General features: G+C 52.5%; 1 protein-coding gene across 1 annotated transcript in view; it reads left to right on the forward strand.

The window, feature by feature from the left end:
* Positions 1-2,382: 2,382 nt before the first annotated feature.
* The window catches only part of SLC29A3 (solute carrier family 29 member 3), a 45,510-nt gene continuing 28,548 nt past the window's right edge, over positions 2,383-19,344 (forward strand). Inside the window, exons 1-2 of the mRNA XM_070781992.1 lie at positions 2,383-2,668; positions 5,765-6,063. Coding sequence (XP_070638093.1) covers positions 2,482-2,668; positions 5,765-6,063 — 486 coding nt within the window. The 5' untranslated portion in view covers positions 2,383-2,481. The remainder of the gene's footprint in view (positions 2,669-5,764; positions 6,064-19,344) is intronic.

Genomic DNA, 19,344 nt, shown 5'->3' on the forward strand with positions numbered 1-19,344 from the left:
AAACAGGCATCAACTCCGCCCAGTTGAAAAGCCTCAATTCATCTCCACCCCGGACACAGAGTAGATGGCCCTCAGGCAGGAAAGTGTTGCTTCCATTCCCGTGCATGCCTGCTCAGTCACGTCAGTCATGTCCGACTCTTTTCGACCCTATGGACTGTAGTCCACCAGGCTCCTCTGTCCATGCAATTCTCTAGGCAAGAATACTGGAATGAGTTGCCACGCCCTCCTCCAGGGGATCTTCCCGACCCAGGGATCGAACCCGAGTCTCCTGCATTGGCAGGCGGGTTCTTTACCTCTAGCACCACCTATCAAAAGGGGCCTCCACAGCCAGTCCACAACATCCAGCCAGACCAATCACCATGACCTGCCCACTTGTTCCCATCCCCTCCTTGGTCCTGAAATCGGTCTGCTCTCAAGTCGGCTGTAGATTGCAGGGCTTCTTATGTCCTCTGCCCCTTCTGGCCTGTCCCCCGGGGAGAGTGCAAGCTCCTCTAAAACAAGACCCCAGCCCTTTCCACCTTTGGGTCTTCGCACTGTTTTTACTCTCTCAACACTTCTGACAACAGATGCAGTGGGTTTCTTTTTCACATGTATACTCCAACAAATTCTCCAACTCTCTGGACACCAGCTGGGGACCCAACAATTCAATTCTGACACTCTCTGGAGCCACAGGTCCTACACACTGAAGGGTCCCACAAGGCTGCCCCTACTTCAACTTCAGACTCCGGTCATAGGTATAGAGTACAGGGTGCCCAGACTTTTGTCCAACTTGGTGACAAAATCAGGGGTTCCCACACACTCCCTCCAGTTTGAATAATTTGCTAGGACGGCCTACAGAATTCAGGGAAAACTTACTATCACTGGTTTATTTTATATAAAGGGTACAAAATGACCAAGGTACCAGGTCCCAAGTTTCTGCCCCCATGGAGTTGGGGTGTGCCGCCCTCCCTGAAGGTGGATATGTTTGTCAACCCAGATGCTCTCTGAACCCCATCATTTAGGGGTTTTATGGAGGTTCATTATGTAGGCATGGTTAATTAACTCATTGGTCATGGGTGGTTAGGTCATCACCAGCTCCTCCGCCCTCCCTGGAGGCAGGGCATGGAGCTGAAAGTTATAACCTTCTAATCCCCTGGGTGGGTTCCACCAGCCCTCAACCAGAAGCTATCTGGGGCCCACCAAACCCACCTCATTAGCATAAATTCAGGTGTGGCTTAAATAGGCTTGAATAACAAAAAACCTTCCTATCACACCCATCACTCAGGAAATTCTATGGGTTTTAGAAACAGTCTATCAGATCAGATCAGATCAGTCGCTCAGTCGTGTCAGACTCTGCGACCCCGTGAATCGCAGCACGCCAGGCCTCCCTGTCCATCACCACCTCAGGAACAGTAAGTGAACCAGTAAGTGAAGTCGCTCAGTCGTGTCTGACTCTTTGCGACCCCATGGACTGTAGCCTACCAGGCTCTGAGGAGCCTCTCAGTCCATGGAATTTTCCAGGCAACAGTACTGGAATGGGTTGCCATTTCCTTCTCCAGGGGATCTTCCCAACCCAGGGATCGAACCTGGGTCTCCCGCACTGCAGGCAGATGCTTTACCATCTGAGCCACCAGGGAAGCCCTATCAGGAACCAGGGACCAGATCAAATATATTTCTGATCCTAACACATCACAGGCCCCACTGCAGAGCCTGGCACATGGTAGGTCTGCTTAATGAAACATGGTCTCACCATGAAACAAGGCTGCCACCTCCCCGTGGCCCTGAGAGCACCCAGCGCTGACCCACCGCTGTGGGGTCAGGGGACTCAACAGTTTTAGAATCAGACAGACCTAGGCAATGGTACCCCACTCCAGTACTCTTGCCTGGAAAATTCCACGGACAGAGGAGCCTGGTAGGCTGCAGTCCATGGGGTCGCCAAGAGTCGAACACGACTGAAGTGACTTAGCAGCAGCAGCAGCAGCGTTACATCACACTTCCGTCGGGGCTTCCCACAAGCCCAGCTTTCTCAGGTCCGTGAGAGGGGCACAGGGCAACTCCGGCCCCTCCGGGCATGTGACAATAATGAGCGCGGACGTCAGGTCTAAGCAGAGAGACGGTGACTGCCTGGGGCGGTCATTTAGACAGGAAGTTCTGGCGGCCGGTGGGAGGGCCTGATGGGGTCGGAGTGGTCCTGAGGACTAGCTACTCCTCTGCCTCGACTAGTGAGCTTCTGGAAGGTGCTGCCTCCCGGGAGGGTCCCCGCGGGTGCGGGGAACAGTAGGGGATCAGGGAGGTGCAGGTGAGACTCCGCAGCTGCCTGTGGGGAGCGGGTGGAGAGCTCTTCCGGGTCCTGGGGCGCAGGGCTCTGGGAGCTGACGGGGTGCTCGGGCTCCACGGTGGGGAAGCAGCGGCGGCAGCAACGAGAGCCGACTCACTGCGCACTCGCGCGCTAGCCTGGGCGGTGCACCTGGCGGCTGGCGCCTCACTCCCTCCACCTGTGAAATGGGCGCGTGTCCACAGCCTGCCGCCCGCGAAAGGAGACCCGTTTGCAAACCCGGAAGCGCCGGAGGGGGTGGGGCAGGGGGCGGGGCCTGGAGGCGGAGCCCGGCCTCAGGGCCGGCCGAGCCCGGAGTCGCAGTGGCCGCGGCAGCCGGGGAGGCAGCGGCGGTGGCGGCGAGCGACGGCGACAGTAAGTGCGGGCCGGCGGTCGGGCGCGGGCCTGGCCCCCGCCCAGCTCTTCAGGCTCCTGGTCGCTCCCCGGGCTCCCGCTGGGGGCGGCCTACCCCCTCCCCAACCCCGCGGCCCTCCTGGGGGCGCTCCACTGGAGCCTCAAAACCCGGACCCGGCCTCCGGCTCGGCGCGACGCCTCTCGCTGTGACCCCCCCTCCCCGGCGTCCATTCTCTTCCTCCCTTGCTCTCTCCTCTCACTTTCCTCTCACGTTCCCTCCTCCTGGGTCTGCGTTCTCCAGATTCTCTTCCCGCCCCCTCATGAATTTCCTGAGATCAGACATCACCTTATGGATGTGGGGGGCCTGGGTATGGACAAGTTAGCCCAAAGTATCCAGAAGGTGGCTGAGAGCCCAAATTGGGGCGCCTGAGTCTGGGGGTGTCCCCGCCCTGTGCTTCCCACAGTGCTTTCCCATAGGGTAGCCTCCCCAGCCCCTTGCCCCCATTTCACAGGTGAGGAAATCGAGGCACAGAGGCAAGATTGACTTAAGGGTCAGTCAAAAACTTCCTGGGAACCAGCGCCCAGACCTGGAGGATGGTTGCAGTGGCCCCAGGCCCCACGAGTTTCTGCTGCGTTGAGCAGGTCTACCCCTTGCCCCAAGTCAACCAGGACAGGAGCAGGGCTGAGCCTTGCCGATTCCTACAGGTGACTGAGGAACACACCCCAGGGCATCGCCAGCCCCTCCCCGGGGATGGCAGGACTCTTCCTTGCCTTTCTTCTTTTTTAATCCAAAGCCAGCAGCTAGCTTTCATAAAGAGTAATAAGACTTTGCTCACTCCAGTGCCCCAGCCTGTGACCTGAGTGAGAGAAAATTCCTGGCTCTTTCAGAAGCTTGGTCAAGGCCGAACGGTCCTGAACAAATAGGCCCCTGGAGCTGAGAATGGACTCCAGCCGAGTGTGGCCTGAGTGACTGAACTTTAGCCCCGGCAGCTACCCCTGGAGTTGGAGCATCTGGAAAGAACCACTTGCCCATTGTCTGTTGTCCTACATGGGTCATAATTTTTACATTTTTAAACACTAATATAGAAACTCTATGTGTGTGTGCACACATGTGCGTGCATGGCCACACTGGTTAGTTTGTTAGTGCTGAGCTCCCTGTGAATCCAAGCTGGGAAAAGGCTCTGCTCAACCAAGGGAGTTTAAAATAGACTTGCTGACACAGATGCTCTGGGCTTCTGGCTGCCTCCTGCCTGCCTGCTGCAGGGTACATGCTGCCCCAGTAGGGGTACATATCCTGGCTGTTCAGAATCCATTCATTCAGCAGATATTGATAAAGGTGCCCTGCAGTGCTGCCTTCGCCTCTGTTCACAGCTCACTGACCAGGAATTCTTCCAGAAGGTCTGTACTTGGAGCCAGTAGACAAGGATGCACATTGCCAACCACCTTCCTCCCAGGGAGGCCAAGGAATCCACATGGCCCTCAGACTGACTGGCTGAGTAACCTCACTTTTCCCGTTTGTTAGCTGCATGACTTTGGGCAAATTACTCAGCCTCTCTGAGCCTCACTCTTCACCTGTGAAATGGGTCTTAGAGTAGCACCTACCACATTGGGCTGTTGTCAGCCTCAAGTGCCAGGTGCAGACCTGGACATGCCCCAGTGCTGGATTTAACTATTGGGAATTCTCAGTGTTTGAATGCGGGACAAATCAAGCAACTTTACATCCTCGTTCTTTGCATCTGATAAAAAGGAAGCGGTAATTCCTGTCCTGCCTAATTCTGAGAATATTGTGAGGCTCTCCTGAAATAGCAGATAAGGCCCTATACTGTACCTCTGTAACAGTGTTCGCATTTCTCCTGGTCTGGCTTAATGCTGAGTTAAGGCTCAGCCTCCTATGCGAGCCTAGATGCACTGATTTATTTATTGCAGAAGGGACTACAGAGCGTCCCATCCTCAGTTTTATGGAAATATTTCCCATTTATCAAGCTGCTGCCACAGCCTAGGTGCTGTATAGAGCATAGAAGTAGGCATGCTACCTTACAGCCAAACTCCACAGCCAGCCAGCCAGCTGACAAGCCCAGGATGGCAGGGAAGATGCTGACATTTATCAGCATTGCCAGCCAGTTGCAATTTACAATAACCATTGTAAAAAGGCTTCCCCGGGTTTGCAGATGGGGAAAGTGAGGCTCAGAACTTGGTGACTTGCCCGAGGCCGTGTACACAATCGTTACTGGCAACCCAGAATCTTTAGTTTGTTTTAGCTGCTGCTGCAGATGGGGAGTTGCTCTCTTGTGGTGGGATGTAATGAACAGAGGGGGGGGCCCAGGCAGGAGCTGCAAACCCAGGCTTGGCCCTTTGCCTGGTCTGTGACCTGTTCTTCAGACCTCAGTTTTCCCACAATGACATGAGGGAGTGGCCTATTTCAAACCAGCTTCTGGGGGCAGCTCTAGACACTATGAGGTTTATTTTTTAAATGTTATTTGAATGCCTTTATTTTTATTTATAATTTTTAGTTTTGAACAGATAATACACTCACAAAGTTCAAAATTCAAGAGGCACAAAAGAACATGCAGTGAAGTCCCCAGCCTCACTCCTCAGAGGCAACCACTGTTTGAAATTTCTTGTGTATCCTTCCAGAGGGTATACTTACATCTTCCCCTCCCCGCCTACCCGATCTGTGCTGCTTATGTACAGATAGTACCATATTCTACACACTTACCTCATCCTTAATTTTCTCCCATAAAGTTGAAAGGAATTTAGAGAGCATTCTTGGCTCACCCAGGGGCCTAATTCTTTTTGTTATGGCTGCTTAGAAATTTGAATGCCTTGAGACCAGGTTTGCCCCTCTGGACTGACTGCTACAGGCTCCACTATGCTGCATTGCCTTACTCTCAACCAACCTGCCACCATGTGGCCTCTGTATAGTTTGGGGGCATCCTGAGGTCACTTACAATTCTGACGTCTTTGCCCCTAATAATTAAACCTGAAGCTCTCTAATCACACTTTGGTGACTCCACAGATCCCCAGGTAGGGGCAGAATCAGCTCTGTAAGATGGGTGAGTCTCCAGCTGTACCTGGCCTCAGCTTCTGATCACCTGCCCTGTCTCTCCACTCCAACAGTGGCCATCATCTCAGAAGACGACTTTCGTCATACCTCCAATTCCACCTACAGAACTGCAAGCAGCTCCCTCCGAGCTGACCAAGAAGCACTGCTTGAGAAGCTGCTGGACCGCCCGCCACCCAGCTTGCAGAGGCCTGAGGACCGCTTCAATGGTACCTACATCATCTTCTTCAGCTTGGGCATTGGCGGCCTGCTGCCATGGAACTTCTTTGTCACGGCCCAGGAGTACTGGATATTCAAACTCAGCAACTGCTCCAGCCCAGCCGCTGGGGAGGAGCCTAAGGACTCGGACATCCTGGTAAGGCGAGCTTCTCCCAGGGGGTTGGGGGTCAGTGGGGAACAAGCTTCCTGGAAGGGACAAAGGGTGAGTTCACTTGGGTCCACCCTTCCAGGAAGGCTTGTCGCATGTTGCGAGTATGGATGCAAGTTGGGAGGCTGTGTGGAGTGTTGTACGTAGATGGAATTCATTTCAGCCCTAAGACATGCTCTGTGTTACGTATGAGGCCTTTTGTTTCACATGGCAGGATAATATGGAATTGGATAAGACACAGTCCCAGCCTTCACATTGCTTAGTATTTAACTTGGGGAGGAGATGCAAATGATGGGTCTGTGTAGTGTGGTATAGTAATTAACCCCAAAATCCTGAGTCTATGCCTCCATGGGTTTGAAAGGGTGACTCTAATAGCATCAAGTTCAGCTATGAGTTGCAGAAAATTCCAAAAGAGCAGTGGCTACTACAAGATGGAAGGAAGGTCATTTTTCTCTCATGTGCAAGTCTGGAGGGGCCAGCCCAGTGCTGGCATGATATTCCATGTTGTCAGGAACCTAGCTGCTCCACCATCTGTAGCTTCCATGTTCAAGATCACTTCATAGTCCAAGAACTAGGAGTTCTTGCCATTACATCACATAGGAAGAGGAGGAGAGGCATAAGAACATAAGCACTCTGGAAATTAAGCACATGGTTTCTGCTCATATTGTATTGGCTGTAATGCAGTCATATGACCACATGCACCTCGAAGGAGGCTAGGAAATATAGTCTTTAAGCATAGTCTTTATCCCAGAGAACCATGTACCCAGCTCAGATGAGTTTGTATAGTTGTGGAAGACAGGGGAATCGAAGAATGGGGATAAGTAGTCTTGTCATAAAGGGAGAGATCTCTGCAACTTAGAAGAATGGGGAGGAGACAGACATTCCAGGTGGAAGGCAAAGTCTGAGCTATGGTAGGATGGGAGGAAAGTTCAGATGTCTATGAGGAACAGTGAACCATCTAGTTTTCCTGAATGTGGGGCACCCGCACACGTAAGAGACAAATAAGGCTTGATTTTATTGCCTCGGCCTTGAAGTCATTGCCCGGGACTTGAATGTCAAGGTGAGGAGTCTCTGTCTGGTTGGCAGTGGCATCAGGTCTCCCCTTGCCACCCAGGGCTGCTCACTTTGTGGGGTGACTTTTCCCTCAAGCAGGGAGAGTGTTAAAGAAAAAATAATTCTGCCACTTGTTAAAGCGGTAAGGAAGCCTTTACTCAAGACTGTTGCAGTAAGGGAGAGAGACTGGGCTCACCTCCTGCAAGGACAAGGGGATTTATGGCGAGGGAGCGAGCTGAGAGGTCAGTGGATGGCAAATTACTAACAGGAGCTGTCAAGGATAGGTTTTTTTTTTTCCTCATAAATTAATGTTTTATTATACTTTGGTTTAGTACAAAAATTGTCAGTAACCTTACTTGGGAAATAGCCAGAGCATTTGAGAATTCTTTTTAAATTTTATTTTACTGAAGTATAGTTGAAAGAGCCTCGGTTTCCACAACTGATCCAGAGCAGTGTCTATTCTCTCTTGAAAGCTCGTGGATGGGGAAGCAGGGTGTCTCTGAAGGCAAGCCAGACTGGGGGTTGCCAGCTGCCACCTGTTGCCCCTAGGGCTGCCACAGGGAACAGGAACAGGATACCCTAGCTGACCCAGCCATACCCCTCAACTGGCCTGGGAGTTGGCTCACCAACCCTCTTCTGAAAATACCTTTGAGATCCCTGACCTGGCCCCTTGGAACTTTCGATGAATCTAACGTTAACTGAGGCTTCCCTCATGTCTGACTGGAAGGGCTCTTCCAGTTACATGGTCACCCAGAGAGCTTTTTCAAAAATTCCAACCTGGGCTCCTCCCCTGACATTCTGATTGAATCAGGCCTAGATGAAGTAGACATGGGAATTTTAAGACTTCACGTCTCCTCCTCCAGCCCCAACCCCTAGATTCTGACACCCTGCGAGTGCCTCTCTCTGTTAACTGAGGAATTCATAGATGCCTCTAGGGACCAGAACAGCCAGTATAAACTCATTTCGCCGCTGAAGGGCTGTCACAGGAATGTAATGTAGTAATTTAGAGCGTCCTACTCTAGGTGTGGCCTCGGAACCAGGCTTCACTGGGAGCGTGTTAGTGATGCAGTCTCAAGCCCCCGGGCTGGCTGAGTCAGGAGTTGCTAACATGCCACCCTGGTGACTGGCAGGCACCGTGGAGCTAGGGCAGGGCCTCTAGAAACAGACTGTGTGGGTTCAAACCCTACCTCTGTTCTTAGCTCCCTGGCCTCTCAGTGCTCATCTTGCAGTATGTAACAGGAGAATTATACCCCCACCAGCTTCTTAGGGTTGTTATGAGGATTAAGTAAATTAACATGCACACACAGCACTTAGAACAGAGTCTGGTACCACTGCTGTGAGTGCCGTATAAACATTATTATTACTATCATTCGAGCGATGGGGCCCACACTCTGAGCTGCATGTGGCCCTGGTGTATTTCCAGACGGCTGGCTTAGCCAGGGTGCTTTATGATCCACTTTTATTTACCAGTGACTCAAGCGTCCCAGCTTTCTGCCAGCCTCGGTAAATCAGCCAGCCCTCTTGGGCTTCATCCAGGAGATCCCCGTCTGCCTGGGCCAGCACCTGGCCTCGGGCAGCCCCCAGGGCTGGTTCTGTGTGCACCTGTCCTGCCTCCCCCTCTGCCTGCTGCCCCTCTGCCTGCTGCCCCGGGTGGGGAGGACGTGCAGTCCCGTCTCTGGGAGCCTGCCCTTGCCCGGTGGCTGTGTGCCGTGAGCCGTGAGCCGCTCTGGCTGCGAGGCAGTCCTTTCCCAGCTGCAGGCACTTAGCATTCCAGGCCCTGCTACTATGCTTTATTGCCTCTTTCCAAGTGCTGGCAGGTGCAGATGTAGTACCTGCGGTTGCCCGGAGCTCCTGGCTCTTGGCATCAGAGATGAGAGACCTGTCACCCTTCGATTCATGGGCCGGGTTTGGGAAGCAAGCATGCTGGGGTGTTTCTGCATTTTGTGGACCATTTTTCTTTGCCTAATTCCTCATTTCTGCCACCCACCTCCCCAGTTCTTTTCCCCTCTCTTCCTGATTTCCCTGTGAGAGGTGGTTGGTCTGTGCTGTCACCTGAGGGCTACTCTGGAGGAGGAAGCCGGAAGAGTCGGACGGGTCTGTCTCCAGCCGCCACCTGCAACTCAATTAGCTGTGGGTCTGGCTGTTGTGTTTTCTCTGTACTTTCCTTTGTATTTCCCAGGGATGGATACCTTTGGGTGGGGAGTTTGACGCTATAGGAATTTTGCACAGACTGCTTCCCTACCCCACCCCACCCCCCACCCCTACCGCCCAAATTATGTACTTTCAAGGTCACCTCCCTTCTCAGGCTCATTTCCTTCTGCCTGGAGCAGCCTTGGGATGGTTTAGAAAGCTTTCTGCTCACCTGCCCCCTTGTCTCCATTCTCTGGAATAAGAACTTTGAATAAACTCACCACAAGACTGTGGGCCCAGAGCCAAAAAAAATTAGAGCATAAACAAGGAAGAATTGGCAGGAGAATCTGATGCGGGGGGAACCACGACGACTGCCATATTCTGAGCCCGACTGTAGGCCCACCATGCTGGCAAGGGTGTTATACACAGTGTCTCTTGTTAACCCTGTTTTTTTCTTTTTTTCCAGACAAAAAGGCTAAAGGCTCAAAGAGGTTCAATAGCCTGCCCCTAATCAGACAGCTCAAAGGGCTATAAACAGTTTTATGGAGAACTTAGGAGGATAGATGACTGCAACATTTGTCGTGTTCAGAGGGTGGTGCAAAGGGGACTGCTGTGGAGACAGGGGCCAACCCACACCTGGATTTGGCCAAACCCTGTCTTTCTTCCTAGGGAGAGCCTGACCTTGGTCTGGTCTCCTTTCTACCCAGGAAGCCCAGGGGCCTTAGCTCTACTCCTGGATTCTGGACCCAGCTTCCAAGGTGTCAGCTGATCCCTCCCCAACCCCCCACTTCCTCCACCCCGGCCCCAGTCCTCCCTTGGCTCTGGGGTTTTTAAACCATCCCTGATCCTATGGGGCCTCCTTGCCCTCCCCTCGGCCTTTCCTGCAAGCCTGTAGGACTGCTGCTTGGCCAGGGACCGTCTGTCAGCCACACACCCCCTTTCTGACCCAGAGAGGACAGTGGTGACGTTTTCTCCTGGTCATTCTCTGTCATGAGGCTTCCATGGCCCCCCCCCACCCCCCACACACCCAGGGCTCCTTTATGAGGGGGCTGTGGACATGGCCAGGTCATGGGTGGGACCCACAGTCTGAGTTGGTGTCAGCAGGGCCAGAACCCAGGCCTGGCAATCTACAGCTGTCCCATCTATCTGCTGACCAGAGGGGGCCCCAGTGGCCCAGTCCTAAGGAGTGGGGCAGGAGGCAGGTGCATCTCTGACTCTTGGGAACCTCCCCTGCTGCCAGCCGTCTGAGCTATGGGCTCCTCATCCGCATTCCCAGCGCCCAGTGCACTTCCCCATCAGGCCCTCACCCCACAGCCCTTGGTCTTGACCGCTTGTTCTGGGGAGCCATGCTCTCAGCACTTTGCATTCACTCGTTTAACCCCACTGCCCCCTGTGAGGTGGGAACTGTTGTCATCCATGGTGACAGCACCCTTTTCACAGACCATTCGCTGTGAATACAGGCCTCTTACTATATGTCCCTGTGTTCCCAGCAAAGAGTTGCACGTGATAAATATTTGTTGCATTACTTATTATATGACAGGGGAGGAAAGCCTCATGACCCCAATCCAAAAGAGGGCTTTGCAAGGGAGCAGAAGGTCTGGGGGTCACAGTGGTCACCACCAAAGGAGTTCTGATGTTTCAGGTGGTGGGCAGAGACATGAAGTGGGGTTCCTGCCTAGGGAAGGGACCCAGGTTGATCTGATTTAGCAGGTGGGGATCTTGAGCATCTTCTCATTTATGGTAGCTTTGTCCTTATCTCACCCTTCAGCCCCACCCAAAGGAGCAGGATAGCATGACTGGGGAGCTATTCTTACAACTAAGAGCAGACATCCCAGTCCAAGGAGGAGGGTTCAAAGCAACCAGGATGAACTAGTTTAGAGAAGGACAGATCATCAGATGCCTTGGTTATGAGTTGTTGGTTTTACAGAGTCCCCACCACGCAGCCTGTGCCCACCACCAATGGACCCACCATCTTACTAATATTTCGTCTGTAGGATGACCTGGTGAATTAGGTGCTGTGCCCAGTTTTCAGATGGAGAAGCTGAGGCTCACAGATTTGGAGCTAGTGACCCAAGGTCACTGACTCCCAAGTGACAGAAGTGGGCTGTGGACCAGTCTGGAGTTTAGCAAGAACCTGTGCTGGTAAGCAACATTCTCTGGACTCTCCATCTCCCCTAGAGTCCTCGGTTCTGGCTACACACTAGAATCACCCAGTGAGCTGCGAAGCCTGCCCGCCTGCCCCACCCACCCGATTCTGGCAACATTGAAGGAGGGGCCTGGACACAAGTATTGAAAAGCTATCTGCTGCTGCTGCTAAGTCACTTCAGTCGTGTCTGACTCTGTGTGACCCCATAGACAGCAGCCCACCAGGCTCCCCTGTCCCTGGGATTCTCCAGGCAAGAACACTGGAGTGGGTTGCCATTTCCTTCTCCAATGCATGAAAGTGAAAAGTGAAAGTGAAGTCGCTCAGTCATGTCCAACCCTCAGTGACCCCATGGACTGCAGCCTTCCAGGCTCCTCCGTCCATGGGATTTTCCAGGCAGGAGTACTGGAGTGGCATGCCATTGCTTTCTCCGGTAAAGCTCTCTGGGTGAGGCTAAATGTGCAGCCACATGATCTAAGAGAAGGGTTACCAGGTGGGGGTAAGGAGCAGCCTCTACCAGAGCATCCATCAAACAGGCTTAGGGACCTCATGAGAGATGTAAGTGAGCCCTCTGGAAGGACTTCCTACAGTGCAGGTTGTCAAAGCTGGCAGTGGAGGGGAGGATGAAAGTAGGCTCCCTGCTGGAAGTTCAAGGAATGGCTTTCCTTGGCCTGGGCTTCTTCAGAGAGAGAGGGGTCCTCACTGGGACCCTTCCAAACAGAAATGGTGGAGCTGAAAGCTCAGCTTCTATGCACCAGTGCTGAATCAAATCTTGGAGACAGAGTGTTGGGTGAAGTAGAGAATAGCTTTATTGCTTTGCCAGGCAAAGGGAGACACAGCAGGCTCCTGCCCCAAAAAACTATGCATCCCTACATGGGAGGATTTGGTGAGGAGTTATAGCAATAGTTCAAGGGTGGGGTTGCTGATAAGAGGAGTGTGTGTGTGGGGCCTGCAGGCCTTTAATCTGCCTCCGGTCTTCTGTCTTCTCTGCAGTGAAGAATGCTAATTCCGTTTGTTGGGGGTTTTGATTCTGTAAAGATCTCAGAGATGTTGTGTATCCCATGAGGTGGAACCAGAACCCAGCCCCAAGGCTGCGCTATTTTTTCTTAGCTGCTTTCCCTTATCTCTATACCTTCCCAGATGAGCCCTTTGGAGGAATCTGCCCTTTGGAGGCTGGAGTCTGTTCCCTACAAGAAAAAGGGACAGAAAGTCTCCCGTGCCCAGAAGCCCTCCAGGGTCCTGCTCAGTCTCACTGAACGCGGGCTCTGGTATTCCTTTGACCTAAACACTTTGGGCTTCGTTAATTCCTCAGTGTGCCTCTGCTGTTCCCCCAGGGCCTGACAGCCTGGGAAAGAGACTTCAGCCTTTCCTCTGATCACACGCTTAGTGTGAGCTGGGGGGCTCATTGCCACCCTTCTCTTACTGCTCACTTGCCAGCCTCCTGGAAGAGGAGCAGTAGAGCTGACTGGGCCCCAAGGTGGATGTCCTAGCACCTGGGGTGACATGGGCAAGAGCAGGGGAGCCATGAGAATGGGGGACAGGGAAGTGGAGGTGGTCCTGGTCTCCCCTCTCCTGCGCTGCTGCCTCTGTGAGGGCCCACCAGTGGGCTGTGACCTGCTCCTGGAGTTTCAGAGCCGCGGGTCGTTTATTCTGTAAGTGCTCAGTACCTGGGAGGAAGCTGGGTCTGTCTGTCCCATGGGACTGCGGGGGAGTTGGGAGGAGCCCAGGGGGTGACAGGACTTTATTCAGCTCCAGTTTAGTAGTGCCCTCCCTTACCATGTGGCCTGGGGGCGGGCTCCATGGCTTCTGGGTCTTTTGCACGCAGACCCACCTGCAGTATGTACAAAGTGCTCAGGATATTATTGCTGGGAGGGAAGTCTGGTATTTACTGAGCATCTCCTGTGAGGCATCTGCAGTGTGCGGGCTGGGCCGAATCCTTATAATATTCACCACCTTTACCAAACTCTGGCCCTGTGCCAGCCACTGCACTAAGAGCCCTGGTTTGTTTATTAATTCCATGAGATTTATTAAACAACCTACTGTGTGCCAGAGGTTTTCTTTTCTTTATCTCTCTTGGTCCTTATAGCCCTCAGGGTATTATTATGCCCATTTTACAGAGAAGGAAACCAAGGCTCGAAAAATACAAGTAATTTGTTCCCAAGCACAAAGTCAGTGACAACTGTTACTCAAGCCAGGCCATCTGAACCTATTGTCCATGCCCTTAGTTCCTGTGCCCCAAAGCTGCCTTTCTGATCTCGGGTCGCCTTGGCCTACAGTGGCTTGAAGCAGGGCTTGGGTTCCCAGGTAGAGATTGAGGCTGGGTCATGGCAGTGAGAACACCAGATCCTAGCCACTAGACCAGTGGTCAGTGACAAGGGCCCGGGCCCTTCCGCTTTGCAGAAAAGAATTTCCACAAAGTTGGAAAGTAGTGAAGGAAGTGAAGTGTTTATTAGAGGAAGAAAGAGTACACAGTACATGTGGATAGACACATGGGCAGACTCAGAGAGAGAGAGAGAGAGTCCCAGAGTCGCACCCTGGTGGCAGTTTGAATTTTATGGGGCATTTCTTCTGGGTTTCCTTTGGCCAGTCATTTTGGTTTGCCTGGTTCACAGTCCATATTTGGGCTTCTCTGGTGGCTCAGACAGCAAAGCGTCTGTCTACAATGCGGGAGACCTGGGTTCAATCCCTAGGTTCGGAAGATTCCCTGGAGAAGGAAATGGCAACTCACTCCAGTACTCTTGCCTAGAAAATCCCATGGATGGAGGAGCCTGGTGCAGGCTACTGTCCATGCAAAGAGTCGCAAAAAATCAGACACAACTGAGCGACTTCACTTTCACTTTCAGTCCATATTTGGTATATCTCAGGATCATCACATGTGTGTGCCCTCAGCTCTTAGCCAAGATGGACTCTATCGAAAAGGTTGTGGGTAGCTTAGCATCAGTAGATATCACTCCCCTTTAGACCTCCAAGGAGCCTTTCTGTGCCTGTGTGGTCAGGAAGGTACCCTGACTTCAAGAATAAGAAGTATGTGGTCTGGGTCGGGCCCAGCCTCCTCCCTTGATTGTCCTGCCCTGTCTTGGCTTCAGTCCTCAGGGAATGAATCCCCTGTCACTTTACCCCGGTGGCAGGGGTGGGGGGAGGGGAGGGCCCCTCCACCTCCGGCCTCGTTTCCAGATGTTTTCAGACTGCTTTTGACCCCGGTGCACATTTCACCTGGCAGAACCTACGTGTCTGTAATGGAAACAGCATTTCATGAAGCAGCATCTACACTTTTAAAAGAAGATCTCTGATTGTAGTTTTCAAAGAGGAGCAAGTGATCATAGGGCTGATTTTATAAATGGCTTATGAGCCACCCAGGCTGAAGATGGAGAGTTTGCTTTGGGATTTAACCTTTGGTACGAGCCCATGATGGCCTGGGGGAGCAGTGTCGTGGGGGAGGCGCAGAAGCTGGACCGGGAGACTGCACACCTGGGAAGCACCTCTGGGTGTTCTACTCTGCACCTGTCTCCTGGAGGTTTGGAGCGGGAGTTACAGGGGGACGTGTGGTCAGGAGGGTATGGATCTCTCTGGGTTCGTTTTGTTTTTCATACAGGGGAAATGGCAGGCAGTTTGTATGCGTCTGTGAGTGGGCCAGTGGAGAGGGGACCATGTGTGCTGAGGAACATGAGGAAGCAGAGCTGGGTGAGGTCCGCAAGCAGACAAGGCCTGGGCTCAGAGCAGTGGAGGGGTCCCAGGCAAGCCCACAGATGATTCATCCTCAGGAACAGGAGAGAAGGCAGCCAAAGAGAAAATGAAGTAAAATTTTGGTCCTGATCTATTAAGTGGATTTCATATCCATTAGTGGGTTGCAACCCGTTATTTGAAAAGCCCTCACCTGTTTGCCTGTGACCTCACAGTCAGCCATAAGGATGCATTTTGCTCAGAGGGAAGGAAAGTGAAGCGGTAAATGATGAGCTGATGCCATAGGGCTGTGAAGACAAGGGTAGGGACTATAACCCAGGGGTACCTGAGGTTGCCTTAGATTTCCTGGGGCACTTCAGCAGACACTCAGATTCTCAGGCTCCACCCTGCTGGCTGCCTCTCCCGGGCGGGCCAGGTGCTCCTGACATAGCCAGCTGGCAGGGGAGTGGGCATCCAGGTCTCCTCTGTGCCACATGCTGTTCCTTGAGAAGCTTGCGCCTTTCTGGATGTAGATAGATCGTGGCCCTCCTGCAGTCCACTCCTAGTGCAACTCACATCTCTTTGAATGGAAAAGATGCCCCAATTCCATCTGGGAGTCTATTTTTTAATGCTGAATGAATGCTGAAGAATGATGCCAAGTGAGTGAAACACCCTTCCTCACCCTTTGAAAGAATATTAAGGCAGGATTTTGCCTGAGCCCTGTCATCCCAGAAAAGGAGACAGTGGGGGCAGTCTGGGGGTCAGGCAGAATGGGAGGGGGCTCCAGGCTTCCTGCACAGGGCATGGGCGAGTGGTTGCCAGGCAGAGGGCAGGTCCCTCCCCCTGCACTGTCCAACAGCCTGGGCAAACATGGATGGCTGCTCTAAACCATTTTTTAAAATTAGAACCAAAGTGAGTCATTTTTTTTTTTTTTTAATTCCCTTGTCCACCCTCTGATTCTAACTGCAGACCCAGCCAGCATGCCATTCCCAATAAATACACTGTGATGGCTTTTTCTTCTGTTTTTAGCTCTTGCTGTGTCCTGCAGAGGGAAAGAAAAAGCCCAGCCTGAGACGCCGTCAGTCATGCCTTCGATGGCCTCGACTTCTCTTTTTGTCTTCTCCCTGTGTGCTCAGGGCCCCTCTCTATACCGGCACCCTGCACCCTGGCCCTCCCAAGCTATTGATCACTCCCCCTCTGCCTTCGGTTTTATTCCTTCCCTCTCTCGTCCTTAGAATCCAGAGGCGATTTCCTTGACAAATTCAAGGGCTTCGAGTCTCCTTAATGTGATTGATCATCCCGAGGGTCCAGAGAGCGGAAACAGACCGTAGTCTTCGTGGGCGCCTTTGTTATAGGGCCGTGATCCGGGAGGGGCATGTGGTGGTGTCAAGGACTGGGGGGTGGTCCTCTTGGGAGTCCTGTCTGTGTGTGCACTTGTGTGTACACACATCTGAGGTGTGTAGCAGCCTATGGATTCTGCCTACATGGGCCTCAAAAACAAACAGCCTCCCTGTAGAGGAGAGGTCATGTTGGGTGAGGAATGGCAGCCTAGGCTGCTCAGGACTCCCTCCTCCTGGTGGTTCTCCTGGGTTTCCTTCTACAGAGAGTCTAGAGCACTGCCACACCACCCCACGTTACAGACATGCCACAGGGCCTGGTCCCTGCCCTCAGTGGTCAGCCCTGGGGACCAATGCACGTCAGCCCTCTGGGAGCTGCAGAAACAGGGTAGGTGGGGAGTTTCCTGGGAAGGCCTCTTCCTCCTTGCCCTGGCCACATGGTCAAGCAGCAGAAGAGGAAGGACAGGCTGGCCAAGCAACATCAGGGGCCGAGCCCCGAATCAGCTCTCAGCCCGTGGACGTTGTGCATGGACTTGTAGGCTTCCAGTTTCTCTGACTTTTTGTCCTGTCTGTTTCTGAGCCATTTCCCTGCTGACTAAGGTTCTAGCCTGAGGGTGTTTGGTGGTGGTGGATTAGTCACTAAGTCATGGCCGACTCTTGCCACCCCATGGACTGTAGCCTGCCAGGCTCCTCCGTCCATGGGATCTTCCAGGCAGGAATGAGGGTGTGTAGGTAGCACGTAAAGGGTGAAGATCCAAGGCCTGCTTGCCCCTGGTCAGGGACCAGGTGAAGGTGAAGGGGGGCGGGGAGCAGAGTGGAAGGTTGGCAGGAGTGATGATGCCATTTACCCTGCTCACCCTGCCTGGTGGAAGGACCTGGGGTTCGGGAAGGCTGGGTTGTTTCTGACTCTGTCGAATTTGCTGGGTGACTTAGGGCTCTTGTTTCCTTAAGAAACTAGATTGAGGCTGGCAAACTTTTTTTTGCAAAGGGTCAGATGGTAAATGTTTTAGGCTTTTTGGGCCACGGGATCTCTGTGGCAGCTACTTGGCTCTGCCCTTGTAGAGTGAAAGCCACTGTGGATAATTCATAAACAAACAAGCATGACTTTTTCAGTATTTCCCAAAAAAAGGAAGCTGGACAGATTTGACCCGAGGCCAATCTCTTGCCAACCCCAGGACTGGCTGCTCCCTGTGGTTCTCCCCCTACAAGTGTTCTGAGATCTGTTATAGAGGTGCCTAACTGACTTGATTTCTCTTTATAATACTTACCACTGCCTGACATATTGTCTGTTTATTTTCTTATGCGTTTGCCGACTTTCTCCTTGACCAGAACATCAGTTCCATGAAAGCAGGAACTTGAACTAAATTCCCCCTGAATCACTACTGGGCTCAGAAAGACGAGCAGAGTGAGGAGTTGATGGATAAGTGTTTGTAGAGGGCCTGTCTGTGCTGGACTCATGGGGAGAGGGCACGGGTGGAAGACCCTCGCAGGATTAGATGCCGGGGTCCCGCATTCAGGACTCTCACCGTGGGGTCAGTTTTGCACAGAATACACTGGAGCAGACGTCCTTCCCTGCCCAGTCGAGTTGCTCAAGCCTGAAACTGAGGGGTTACCCTTTGTCTTCCTCTGTCCTTCTACCCCCACAGTCAGCCTTTCAGCAAGTCCTGTCAAGTCTACCTCTGAAACGTCTTAATCCCTCCAGTTCTTCCCTCCACAGCCTCAGCCTCACTGCTCCCAGGGTGTCCCCTGCCATCAATTCTCCATGGAGGCTGCAGAAGTGGTTTCTTTAAGACAAAATAGAGAGGCCAGATAAGAGGACAAAGGACTGGGTCTGAGCTGTGTGGCTTTGGACAAGTACCTGACCTCTCTGAGCCTTAGTGTCCTTGTCTGCAATGTTGAGGCATTAAATACATGAAGAACACTTGAAATAGCTCTGCATGGTGGGGGCTTGGTGAGTGGGTGCTGGTACCCAATTTCTCAAGGGTTTAGAACCTCACATCCAAACTCTGGCCTCAGCCAGCTTGGTCCCCTCTTCTCTCCCTCACTCCCTGGATTCCAGAATCACCCTGGTTTTTCAGTTGTTTGAACACACCAACCTCATTCATCCCCTTACCTTTCACGAGCTTATCCTTGGGTCTCTGTTCACATGTTACCATCTCACTACTCTCGCCAATATAAGTCCCCGCATTAGGCCCTGTTTTATCCCCTTCCTTGGTTTTTCTTTTCATTGCATTTGTTACAGTTTCCTGTCTTTTTCTTTTCATTGCATTTATTACAGTTTCCTGTCTTTTAAAAAGGTTGTTTACTCATGTTTTTTTTCTCCCTCACTAGAGTACCCCAGCCTCCAGCACATGCTGGGCAAATAGAAGGTGCTCGGCCATTACCTGTTGCATAACTGAGTGGGCTCTGAAAGATTGACTGCCTTTTACCATTTCTTGAGTGAATGAATGAGTGGATACATGCATAGCCCCTGCCACCAGCTTCTGTCCCTCCATTCATTCCACCACCTCCTGCCAGGTGACCCTCTAGACCTAGCACTGACCATGTGGTTTTGCTGTTCAGAGGCCTTCCATAGCTTCCTGCTGCTGCTGCTGCTAAGTCACTTCAGTCGTGTCCGACTCTGTGCGACCCCATAGACGGCAGCCCACCAGGCTCCCGCATCCCTGGGATTCTCCAGGCAAGAACACTGGAGTGGGTTGCCATTTCCTTCTCCAGTGCATGAAAGTGAAAAGTGAAAGTGAAGTCGCTCAGTCGTGTCCGACTCTTTGTGACCCCATGGACTGCAGCCTACCAGGCTCCTCCGTCCATGGGATTTTCCAGGCAAGAGTACTGGAATGGGTTGCCATTGTCTTCTCCATCCATAGCTCCCTAGTACTATCTGAAATAAACACCCCTCTTCAGCCTGCTACATGAGACCACCCATTATCCTTCTTCACCCCCATGTGC

This window comes from Bos indicus, chromosome 28 (assembly GCF_029378745.1).
Source record: "Bos indicus isolate NIAB-ARS_2022 breed Sahiwal x Tharparkar chromosome 28, NIAB-ARS_B.indTharparkar_mat_pri_1.0, whole genome shotgun sequence".
Lineage (NCBI taxonomy): Eukaryota > Metazoa > Chordata > Mammalia > Artiodactyla > Bovidae > Bos > Bos indicus.